The 13,875-nt window shown below is 33.8% G+C and overlaps 1 protein-coding gene across 1 annotated transcript in view; it reads left to right on the top strand.

Moving 5' to 3' along the window:
• Positions 1 to 8,108: 8,108 nt before the first annotated feature.
• Positions 8,109 to 13,875, top strand: part of LOC123524957 (carbohydrate sulfotransferase 15-like) — a 140,244-nt gene continuing 134,477 nt past the window's right edge. Inside the window, exon 1 of the mRNA XM_045303608.2 lies at positions 8,109 to 8,288. Within this exon, the coding sequence (XP_045159543.2) occupies positions 8,279 to 8,288 (10 nt within the window). The 5' untranslated portion in view covers positions 8,109 to 8,278. The remainder of the gene's footprint in view (positions 8,289 to 13,875) is intronic.

Raw genomic sequence — 13,875 nt, 5'->3', positions numbered from 1 at the left:
TCCGAATAGTGGAGCTAAAAACAGTTACTAAAATGATCTACCTAATACAGCTTGCAAAGTCATTAAATTCCCTCAAGGTCAAAATAAATAACTAAAGAGGTACAACTCACACTCATACCAAACATTTCAAAATTTATAGACAAAAACTTCTGGTAAGTAATTTAAAATGAAATGCAAAACCTAAGTCATTCTGTTACTTCTAGGCAATATTTATTTACAAGAACATGTACGTTCTGGAGTCTAAAAATATGTAGAAAAATTCTCTACTGAGTTAGTCACACAGTAGATATCATTTAAAACTGCATGTTATACCATAAGGTACCAACTTATAAATTATAATTAATTATTATTTTAGATATTGTGTAAATGTCTAAATATTTCTGCTACTGTGGTGTAAATTTAGTGGCAGAGTATCCCTTTTAAATGGTAGGTGTACAAACACATTCCCTTTAATAGGAACCTTGGCATACATACCCCCTTTAACAGGAACCCCTTAACAGGAACCTAGGTATACACTCACCCCTTAACAGAAACCTTGGCATGTATATCTCCTTAAAAGAAATCTATGCACCTATACCCTCTTTATCAGGTACCTAGGTATTCATACTCTTAAAACATGAATTTATACATACACACCCCTTTTAACAGGGACATAGGCATACATACCCCCTTAAACAGGAATTTTGGCATACATTACCTTTTAACAGGAGTCACTAGGCATACATAACCCCTTTTACAGGAACCTAAGCACAAATACCCTCTTAAAGAAATTTAGGCATACATACCCCACTTAACAGGAATTAAGGCATACTATACCCTCCTCCACAGGAACTTAGGCATACATAACCCTGGTAACAGAAACTGAAGCATACATAACCACTTTTACAGGAACCAAGGCATTCATACTCACATTAACAGGAACTTAAGAATATATACCCCCTTTAACAGGAGCCTTTCATACATATCATCTTTAGCAAGAGCCCGGACATTCATACCCTCTTTAACAGGAATCTGGGAACACATACCTACTTTAACAGGAACTAGGTATAAACATCTCCTGTGACAGGAACCTTGGCACCCATGCCCTTTTTAACAGGAACCTGGGCACGTATACAAATTCAAAACAAACCAAGGCATACATACCCATTTTAATAGGAATATAAGCATACAGACTCCTTTAACAGGAAGCTTAGGTAACATACCTACTTCAATAGGAACTCTTGCATACATAACACCTTAAATAAGAATCTTGACATACACATACATGTATATGAATCTACATTAAACAAGGTTATTGTTCAGCACTTACAGCTCCCTATGGGTGTTCTTATACAAAATTGGACAATTGTAATAATATAGTAAAAAGGGTTTTTGCACTAATAACAAAAATATAAATCAGTAGGGGACTACTTATTACAGTTAACTGTATAAAGAAAAGAACCAATATGAAACGCCATACTAAAGTTAAAACTCCTGTACACCATATCAGACTATTTTTCCCAAACATTTTAGATTATTTAAAGTTACATTATGCCCAAATTCCATTTTTTAAACAAAATGACAATTACCCTTTGGTATCAATGTGCACATGAAATTTACATGTTTTATTGTATAAACACTTTTGTGTGCTAAGTTGAAAATAGTACACACTTAAACCAAACACAGTATAAATTTGTATTACTGCTAAAATATGACAGATTTGCTGTAACAATTGACTGTTAATACATGAAATTCAATTACGAATGGAGCTTTACAAACATTGCAGTTTATTACTTAATCTACTTTAAATACATTTCTAGCGGTTTTCCAAGGCAAAAAATTTAATCCGATGATAAAATAGTTAGGTGAAAGATGGGCATAGCACATCTTTAATTAATCAGACCCATCTAAATCAATCACTGCTTTCACAGCATCATATTGCTTGAACATGTGGAACAACAAATTTTAAAACAGAAACATTTCATTTCTTTGCAACTTTTTCTATCAATTTATCTGATTATAATGATACTAATTGAGAAATTGAGATCAGGGAAGAGGGTAAGATTGCTACAAGTTTGTAAGGTCTTTATTTAATAATCTAGTTATGTTTTTTTTTCTTTACTTAAAAATGCACAGTGTGTAGTTTAAAATTTTGGTGAAGTAATAATTTAAGTGTCTATGCATTGAATTATATATGCCCTTAAATTCTTGCATTCAAAAATTAAAACAAAATAAAATCACTATATGAAATACATGAAATAGATTAGCATGCCAATTTAATTAATACAATATTTAAGTTATTACTAAAAATATTATTACAATACATACAATGACTTCAGAAAATCAAGCCAAGAGTAAATTTGCTAAAATAAACACTAATACGTTTTTTTTTTATAAATGTATGAAAATGTTTAAGGAATGAATTTACTGAATACAGTAATTTCATAAATATGCATATTAAATGTTGCCTGTAAATTATATTAAATTATATTAAAATAATGTGAACTTCTTATGTTTGATGCGACATCAGAATGGTAGAGGAAGATCTCAGGTGCTCATTATTTCTAACAAATATGAAAATCACCAAATTTCGCTTGCTAGCCCCAACATCTTCCTAAATCATACTGTTTTCAAATAATTCTAGAATTATATAAATGATGTTTACATATTTCTTGCTCTATCACTGTAGCCTTGTAATTCAAAATAAACACCCAAGTTCTGATTTCGCTCATTTTTCTTTTCATAGAATTTACTCCAAAGAGTATATCATCTTAGTAGCCATCAAGAATATGTGTACACTTATGTCTAATTTAAAGTTGTGAAAAATGCAGAACTGATTTGTCCAAGTAATTAGCAATACTAAACAAGGAAAGCTCTGGGAAGGGTGGGGGTAAGGGAGAAAGCGGGGTTTTCCAGATATATATCTGTCATTTTTAATAAAATCTCCCGTGTTGTAAAAACAAATCTAAAAAAACAGAGCAATGCACATAATGTTCACTACAAAAGTTAAACAAAATTCAATGAAAAACATTCATACAGTGAATAAAGTGAGTATAGGGACTGCCATTTAGAAAACAAGTTGTCATGACAACACGACCTGAAAACAGTTTTATACTTATTCTACTGTCCACAAAATTAAACATCTGTTTCATTGTGGCAAGCTTGGACAGGATAAAAATACAGAAATTCATAAAATGTTAAAACTAACCCCATTGGAAATAAGTGATTGATTTTACTTTGATGGGTTATCCAAAGTATTAAGATCATATCTTTATTCATTTTAATAAATCATAAAGTATACTTGACGTAATCCTTCATGTATTACTTAGCACATCTATTTTTAGATGTTTATAACATTATAATCAACTCATTTTAATCTATATTAGCTATTGTATACATGTTTTTATTGCATTAGTTTTATATAATGTTTTATGATTTTATGCCTGAATACATTTGAATTGAACTAAAGGTAAGAACAAAGTGTTCATCAGACAATAAAACATATCCAGCACATAATCTTACATATATACATTTGAGAGTGATTCTTTTTCAATTTCAAAGTTATCAAAGTTACAATACCTCTGATAATAACACTTCTAGTAAACAACACTTAAACACTTCTGGTAACAACAGCAGTGAAGAACACACACCTTCATATAAAGACCTAGATATTCTTTTCAACTCAGTCAGTTTCTTAATTTCACCCATTTTGTTGATTTTTAAGTCACATTGAATCAGTTTAGGTCACTATATGTCTGCTTCTCTATAATCTTTTCAGGCATGAACAAGCATCTATGTAGAACAATGATCACTTGTAAGCCAGCCAGATGACTTGCACGAAGCAATAACCAGGATACACACACAGTGTACAACCAGTATAAAACCAGTGTACATCACAGTGTACAACCAGGGTACAAGTACAGTGTACAACCAGTGCACACTCACAGTGTACAAGCACGATGTACAACCAGCAAACAACCAGCGTACAAGCAGTGTACAACCAGTGTACACTCAGAGTGTACACCCAGCATATAACAAGCGTACAAGCACAGTGTACATCAAACAGATGTTATTCTTCCCAGTAGAGTTGAACTTCATAGACTGCACTATAATGAACATTTAATATCTTGTGCATATTCCAGTTATACAAACTTGATATAGGGTCGCAGAAAAGCTCTACAGAGCTTATGTTAATTGTTTCACCAAGCGACGGTAAATACAATTTACATTTTACCTTTACCTTTACCTTTTAAATGTTAGCATCATCTTATAATGGAAACCGATACATAAACCCCTCACAAGGATATCCTTAATGAAATATCTACGCCTTTTTTTTTACTTTTTAAATAAACTTAAAACAATTTTCTTTGCACCCTGCCCACGGTCCCCATCAAAATTTGAAGAAAAAAATCAACACTAGAATTTGAATTGGATTTTAAAATCCAAACATAGCTTGTGAGATCTACAAATAAATTGAAAAATATAAAAAGGCAGATGAAAAGATTTTTTTTTAGTCTCGGACCTTCCAACTTCGGCCAAAACTGATTCGCGACCAACAATTTGCTTACGTTGGACCCGCAACAGCCATGAATTCCCAGTCCAATACTACCCCTTTATATTTCCCGTTACAGTGTGCTATGACAAGTCTATACCTGCATGTAGTTCTCGTGTGGCTATCAGTGTGTAAACTAATTGCATTCGCATTAACCTTTAATTAATAGGCTATAAGTTTTCTTTTCAACCATCGGTATTCAAGAAATTACTTTAAGTGTTTATGACCCACCACGACTTAGTGACCTGCAGCCCCCAAACACACATGAACTTGGTGCAAATAATCCTGGTAATGCTAGTTAAATACAGTTATTCTACATGATGATAGAGGGACAATTTAGACCCTGTTTTTACAATTTCATCTGCAAACTTATTCAGTCAGTCATTCTCTTCTCAGTATAATTTTATAAACATAGAATAGTAACTAACTTACACTGTAGAAACAAAGTGTGGTCTAAACTCACCTTAATATATGAAGCATACCGTGCATATTACTACATTAATTTAATACTATATTTAGACATTAAACACATTGTCTTAGCCTTGTATATGTCACTGTCAACTTGTAACTAGATACTTGATTTTTTCTCATTTTATCCATGCAAAAAATGTATCTTTAATTACCATGATAGACATACAAAAGAATACAGTTATTCTGTGGTGCGTCTTAAAGTTAACTTGACAAACAACCACTACTGACCTCGACATTTTATAGGGAAAAAGTACAAGTATATGTAACTCTCAAAATATACTAAGTACTTAAAATTGAACCTCAAAAAAGAGCTGTCACTATTAATGACAACCGCCCCGACATGTGCACAAGAATGCTAAAAGATGCCAGAATAGTTTAGGTATGAATCATTTTGTGACCAGATAAAAAAGTTCTCCAAAGGTAACCTTGACCTTGGAGCTAGGGGTCAGGGTATTGAGCATGACACACCAACTCATTATACGGAATATTTGTGACAAGTAATTTTAACATTCCTTGTCGTATGACCTTGACTCTGACACGTCAACTCAGTATGAGTGTAACATGGATTTTCACTTTATTTCTAAGTAAAATAGCTTGGGTTTATACAATTATTATTCACAATCCCTTACCATAACGGAAACTGGTTACTCGATAGTACATTTTTGGCCATGTTTCAGATTATTAGATCTCTAATAATAAGAGTTTACCTTGGATATGGGTAGATTGATTTATAACCTGGATGATGGATCTGAAACAAAATGCGGAATTAATGCAAAAAAAGCACTGCTACGGATTAGATGGAACAAATATTAAGCTGTTGTAGATCTAGCCATCATGAAAATAATGAAAATAATTGTGGAGGATATAATAGCATAGTAAATCTACTTACGTTGTTATGAGCGTATATAGATTCTAATATAAATAAATTTAATAATAAATATCAGGAAGGTACTTACAACTTATGTAGATTCTATACAAGTTCAGAGCGCCTCGGAAAGATTTTCTGCTCAGTCGTCATAACTCATGCGATGACATAGATAATGACGTTATCCGGTCAGGCGCTTTCGACTGATGATCTTCATCACCACCATTTGTGATTTACAGTAAACATCTAAGATAAATTTACCTTTATATTTATGTAAAATCTAAATGTTTTGTGTATGTACAATAAAACTGTTGTTTAGGTCTAAGAAAAAAATTTAATCGATGTCGAATATCTTTGAGTTTATCTAGTTTTAGGCCTAGATCTAGAGCTACTCATGTTTTCTAAAATATACAATATTACTGTTGAATGGTGAAGGAGCAGTTTAGATGGGGAGGGGCAAAACCATATTTTCCAAGACTATTTTGGGACAATAGACAATGGAAAGTCGTATCAAACTCGATTTACCAGTATCCTGGCATTATGTGTGTTCGACACAAAAACAGGCATGGATATAGATCCATTTAAAAATGAATGAATTAAACTCATATTTCTTCTTTAATTCAAATCACCATTTCCTCAAAATGTTACTCCTTCCTGATTATCCTGCTTTAAACAAGAGGGACCTTTATCGCTCACCTGACCCAAATTCTAACCCCTGATAAGTTAGAATCTAAGTTGGCCTTCATTTCATAGAAACAAACATTTTGACAAAGTTTTATGAAAATTTAGTGTAGAAAGTCTGACTTCTAGAGTTGAACTAGATTCAAACTTGACCTAAAGATTATCAAGAATAACATTCGTCCCGTGGTTGGTGAAGATATGTGTCATAAATATAGCCTCCAGAGTGTCAACAAGCTTTTCATTTGATTTGAACTGCTGACCTAGTTTTTGACCGCACATGACCCGGATTCGATTTTGACCTAGAGGCCATCAAAACAAACAGGTCAATTCTCATGAGTTTTAAGCTTAGGTCTCTAGAGTGTTAACAAACTTTACCTTTGATTAGAAATGGTGACCTAGTTTTTAACCCCAGCTAAAAATTATGACCTCTAGAGTGTTAACAGTATAATTGTTGATAACGTATGGCGGACACATGGCGGTCGCAAAAGCTCACCTGGACACTTCGTGCTCAATTGAGCTAAGAATGCACACATCTGTGTTCCTAGATTTCACAGAAGCACATTTTATCAGTGACTTGCTTTCTAGTTCCAGGAAGCATCTGTCATATATTCCCGAGATATTTTTAGAAACTGATATTTTTACAATTTGGCATTTTTGTTAAAATCACTGTTGTGAAACTGTATCACTGGTAAAAGTATACAATTTGGAAATATCACCTGTTTTGTAAAAACGGAATTTTACATTAATTCTTCTTAATATTTCTTAATTAAAACAATGGGTATGCAGAAATCATATGGTTGCCCAGCAATTTTCTGACCTTTGAATTAATTAAAAAAAAAAAAAAATATTTGAAATAGCTACATATTTTTCAAAACCTTCCCATATCAATATCAAAAACTTACAAATGCTGCAGTGTTGTATTATAGTGTGGCAGTCGTAATTTTAAGGGACTGGGTAGTAACATTTTAAACCAGAGTTATCTCCCTTTGTCAGATTTGTTGTGTTTTTGTGCATTATTGTGCATTGACCCTAGGTAAGAATTTTCCCTCTGAAATGCCTCAGGATCCTAAAATTAGTTTAAACATATTTATCTTGAAAATAACATCAAATCAAACTTTTATACGTATACATATATAACACAAATGCGAACGGGATCAGAACAAAAGAAAATTTAGATCGAGGAACCTGAAATTCTAATCATAAGCCAACACAAGTCTTTATAAAAAAGATCCCCGTCTATATAAAAGTTTTATATGGAGGGCGGGGGGCTTTTAATATAGACATGTGTTGGCTTATTGATAGAATTTCAGGTTCCTGTGGAAATGTTTAATTTTATTAGTTTATGCTTTGGTTTATAGATACCTGGTCATTGTCTTGATAGCCAGGTAACTGAATACATGTATTGAGATTTTTATTTTAAAAACCGTTGAATTAATAATGGATTAAATACAGGTTTGATGATTTCACACTCATTACAGTTATATAATCAATTCAAATGTCTCATAAAGTGCTTAGTAATGATTTTACCTTTTATACTTTTGGCTCATTCCGTGTAGACATTTTAGACACTCTGTTAATATTTTTAGTAAAGTACATGTGTCATAGAATTTTAATGGTAGTCTTTTTAATATCACTGTCTCATTTTCTATTTGCACTATAAACCAATGCGTTATTTACAGACCTCTAACCAGATCACAGAGTATTTGTGCTGAGATTATTGTTATGAAGTGATGCAACCTGGTAAGCATTATCTAAATGTTTAACCTGGTAGTGTAATTAATTGCATAACTATGTACATGTAAGTTACACATTACCTCAAGTTAGTATGCTGTAATATACCACTGCACACACATGTACATGTTTGAGCCTGAAATGTTATTATTTAAGAGATAAGCTTAATGTGAACTGTGCGGTATTTTGTGTAACAACTATGTGTCTTACAAGTATTGATAATAAGTATTGTTCATATAATATATTGTGTATTTTCTGGATGTGTTTTACTATACACTGTATGACTGATTACAGATATACTAATATTAAAATAGTAAAACTAAATTTTGTATTAATTGCTCGTTGACGATTTAGAACTTGTCCCCATAAACACTTCTAGTTTTTACTGCCAAGTATTACGGCAACCCAAGTGATATCAGAAATTAAATCCGGGCCTAAGAAATATTACCAAGAGTCGCACACATACTTTTTTCTCTTGTTGTTTACATGAAATTGCTTTACTGGTTATTTGTGTGTTGTTTTTTTTTTAAATTTCAATCTAAAATTTCAGTTCCAAGAGTTGAAAACTTAACAGTTTGAGTCTGAAATTGGCATATTTTGAAGGAAAGCAGGCCGAAAAAAAGGTACAACCCTAGACCTGCATATTGTCTACCTTTTTTCCTTAATTGAGTATAATATAAGGTTATTTAACATTGTTCTGTACAATACGGAGATATATTTGGACGAGTACCTATCTGAGAAAACCTAACGGCTCGTCTAATATGGTTTTCTCAGGTGGGTACGAGTCCAAATGTAAAATCAAAGTTAAATTAAATTAAAAATGATTCATTGAATATTGTAGCTATATCTGCCTTTTCTAGATATATAATCCTGATTTCAAGACGCATAATCATACTCTGTACATACAGAGTGCCTATTTTAACCGATTTACATTCGGAACATTTTTACGCATTTTGGGCTTTATCGTATGTTTAACATGGGACTGTTGAACCGTCCAAATACGGAAAAAATACAGGTTATTTTGTGCGCACGTGCGTCCAATACAGTAATGTTTTGTACGGTCACGTGTTGCAAAGAAACGTTCACGATTGGATAGATAAAGTAGATATAGAAAAAAAGTCATCATAAACGAAGCCCTTAGATTTATATTTATTTATTCTATTGCATTTCGGGGGGCCTGCGTGACCGAGTGGTTAAGGTCGTTGACTTCAAATCACTTGCCTCTCATCGATGTGGTCTCGAGCCTCTCTCGGGGCGTTGAATTCGTCATATGAGGAAGCCATCCAGCTGGCTTACGGAAGGTCGATGGTTCTACCCAGGTGCCCGCTCGTGATGAAATAATGCACGGAGGGGCACCTGGGGTCTTCCTCCACCATTAAAGCTGGAAAGTCGCAATATGTCCTAAAATTGTGTCGGTGCGATGTTAGATCCAACAAAATAAATAAATAATTTTATTGCATTTCTTACATCTTCAGTGTCTATAAGAATGAAATGAGCCCATTTAGATGGAAATTTCAAATTGGCTGCCCCTGTATACATATAGGTAACTGATTGCTTTGTAGATGCTTAAGGTCTCACCAAATTAAAAAGTTGTTGGGCGGATTTGCCGCTCGTATATTTTCAGAAATACAAAAAATGGCTTGCGCTCGTCCCATGGAAAAAATTAAGCCAATATTTTTAAGGACGTAACAGTGTACAAATACTGATAATTCCAGTCCCAGATTGTTCTAAAATAGACTTAAATTACAAGAAATACATTTCATCTATAATATATCATGATATTTATTTTTAGTTGCATTAAAGGTAGGAAGTGTCTAGCCGTCAAGTAATAGATTTCCTTATGAGAAATGATACCTTTTATTTACTAAAGATATCGATATTTATCTGCAAACAGAATTTTGTGCGAATACATACTAAAGATTTACTTTTAATCGGATAGATAGATAGATAGATAGATAGATAGATAGATAGATCTTTTATTACAGTGACATTTGTACAACATAATAAATACAACAGCAAAATATAACTATTTTACAGTACAATCGGCCCAATTGGCATATAAGTCACTACTTTATAAATCAAATTAATTTCGACATGGATCAAAAAAAATCTGTAGATGGCTGGTTCCAACATTGAAAAGGTTTAAGTCTAAAATTTTAGTTAACAATATTCATATTCATCTAAATGTTAACGATTTTCTTGAAAGGAACTTAGCCGTTTTCCGTGGATAGTCAACTAATAATGTTTTTATCAAATCAACATCTGAAAAAGAGTTTCTCTCTAAGTCTGAGATAATCCTATGAAATGTTCGTTGCCTTAAATCATTGTATAAGTCACACTTTAGGAGGAAATGTTTTCATCTTCAATCTCTTTTTTTGTACAGTATTTGCATAATCTATTATTAAGGTCTTCGCCAACAAAACGGCTAGTTTCCACTCTAAGGGCTAGAACTCCGAAACGGAACTGTGCCATGACTGAGCGTTCTTTCCTGGATAAATTAAGTTTAACATAAGTTTCTGTTTCGTAATTATGTTTGAACAATTTAAAGGTTCTCAGTTTCGACGAATAATTCAGTTTTTCCGGCCACTCGTCAGCATAAAAACTAAATAATCTTCGTTTTGCCTCGGAAATATCAACTTGGGACTTATTTTCAAAACTTTCAGTCAAATTGATATGTTCGAAAACTTGCTGAATTTCTGAGAACCAGTTACTATTCATATCAACATTGTCATAATCATAATTAAAACCCCTTTTTGGAATTCTTGTCTCATCAGATGCAAGCAGTCTCTTTCATAGTTTCAGCATATTTAGCCAACTTTTCTGTGTAGATGGTAACCAGCCTATATCTCTGTTTATTGCTAGAATTGGTGTGAACCAATGCACACCGAGGAAAAACCGAATAGCTCTGTTTTGGACCGAATCAATGGATGACTGGGGTTTGAACCCCCACACTGCGGAGTCAAAATCTAGTATTGGAATTACACATGCATTAATATATAATTTTTCAGAAGTCACAAAACCGAATTCCTTAACATTGTTGACTTTTGAGCAAATACTTCAAAGTGCGCGGCCTGCACCTGTTGAAATTAGTTTTGATGTACACGAGTAGTCAAGTTTTTCATGAAAATTTTCCCCCTAGATATTTATAAGTATCCACTTTTTCAATGATATTGTCCCCGATGGTAAATGTAAATTCAGTGCGAGGCCGCCTTTGTTGTCTAAAGTGAACGACTTTTGATTTCAATGTATTAATTAATAGCCTCCAGCGCTTACACCATTCATGCATTGTGTTTAACATCAATTGTAAGTCTTGGTCATTTTCAGCTAGGAACACAATGTCGTCAGCATGTGACAGTAATGAATATTTAAAAGCTCCAAGTTCCACCCCCACGTTCAAACCATTTATTTCAGTGACCAGATCGTTGTCGAACACGGAAAAAAATGTGGGCGACAAATTATCACCTTGACGAACCCCCGAAAAATACTGGAACCAGTTAGTCAAAGACCCGTTTATCTTAATGCATGACACTGTGTCAGTATAGATGTTTTTGATCGAATGATAAAACTTTCCGTCAACTTTGTTGAGAAGTAATTTACATAATAAGAGGTCTCTATCTACAAAGTCGGACGCCTTTTTCACATCTAAGAAGGCCGCCTTATCATTCCCCTTGGTTTTCATTATACTATTAGAGTGAAAATGTGGTCTTCGCAGGAGCGCGATTTTCGGAATCCATTTTGTTCATTCGCAGTTATCTCACTGCTCTCTAAATAAGTACTGAGTCTTTTATTCAGAAGACTGCTATACAGTTTCGAAACGCACTAAAGTAAACTCACTGCTCTGTAGTTCATCGGCGCTCGCTTATCGGATGAGGAGTCTTTCAAGATCGGGAATATAACCGCTTTTCTCCATATAGAAGGAACTATGCCGGAGTCAAAAATAAACTGAAATAGCTCCTTCAGCACTTTAATGACGTTATCAAACTTGAGTACAATGTACGGAATCGAGTCAATACCAACAGAAGATTTGTTTTGGCAGACATAATCACATATGATAATTCTTCGATTGAAATGTCGTGGTTTAAGTGTGTATTACTTACATACAGGGGATCGAGCATTTCATTTTCTATCACCGATTTATGTTGCTTACACTGTTTATAAAACATTTCGTCAAAATCTTCACTTTGATTCCCATTATATAATTTTGTAAAGTCCCATTTCCATTTTTCAAAAACCATATTTTCGTCATTGCATATTTCACCTGACTCGTCTATTATTTCGATTGGAATGTTCGAACACTTTCTGGGACCTAGAGATTTTACTTTCTGCCAGAAGTCATTTGGGTTTTTCCGTAGAAAGAGTTTTTATTTTATCCGCCAAAGACTTTCTGTATTTACGCTCACATTGTCTCAAACGTTTATCAAAGCGATCTCGCGTTAACTTAAGCTGTCGCCTTTTTTCGGAAGCTGTGCTACGGATTTTGCTTTTAGAATTTTTTTTCTCTCGACCGCATAGTTTGCCACAACTGTGAAAGCTCTTCATTCCAGTAGGGTTTCGCGTGCTTATATCGTCTGCGTGTTGCTCGGTTCGGCGAATAGCTTGGAATGTTTTCACACATTTCCGATAAAATCACATCGCATAGACGTTCATAGATATTATCTACTTCAGTTTGAGTTTCACGACTAAGTTCAATACTTCGAATAACATCTTGGAGTGCTAACTTGCTGATTTCCGAATGAAACATGTTGTCAGGCATTCGTGAAAATGTGTAACGTTTCTTAGACTCTGATCCTGTATTGTTACCTGTTTCTCCATGGACATGATACGTAATCTTAATGTCAGAGAGCAAAAAAGCATGATCTGGAATTCTGGAGCGGTTACCCAACAAAGAATGTATATTATACTTGTCTACAATAACCTGACACGGAATAACTCGGAAATTGCTGCAAGAAGGAAAACGGACATGTGTTACGCACATGTAATCTACAACGGAACGGCCTGTACTTGAAATAAACGTAAAGTCATCTTTGTTAGGGTCAAATCTACCATTCAAAGACAGAATTTGGCATCAGACAGAAATTCAGAAATCTCGTGGCCATGCTGATTTGTTACAAAGTATATTATTGCTCTCTGTGGAAAGACATCAAAATCACAAGAAACATCCGAAATGGAGCCTATCCGACTATTAAAGTCCCCGCACAACATAACTGCATCCGCATCGCAATGACTATAAATTTGTGAAATATGTGGGCAAAAAATAAAGGTCTGAGCATCGCGTCCCCAGTTTGGGCGTTCTGGCGGTAAGTAGCAACTGAACAATATAAAATGATAGTCTTTTGATTTCGATTCAAACGACAAGCCAAGTACCCTATAAATTTGCTTGTCTTTTACCGTCATTTCAAACTCATTGCAAATGCCGTCTTTTACTAAGAACACTACTCCCCTTGATGATTTTGGCGTCCGGATATGAGTGAATGCTCGATTAAACCCTACCCATTTCAATCCAGGAATATGTAAACTATCATTACCCGACAGGTGAATTTCAATTTTAATGCTCAAAATATCGGCAAGACTATTATTAATCAAATTTATTCGTAAT

Source organism: Mercenaria mercenaria, chromosome 1 (genome assembly GCF_021730395.1).
Source record: "Mercenaria mercenaria strain notata chromosome 1, MADL_Memer_1, whole genome shotgun sequence".
In the NCBI taxonomy this organism is placed as follows: Eukaryota; Metazoa; Mollusca; class Bivalvia; order Venerida; family Veneridae; genus Mercenaria; species Mercenaria mercenaria.
Note: the sequence above shows the minus strand (reverse complement) of the source record. Positions and strands in the feature narration are given on the sequence as shown.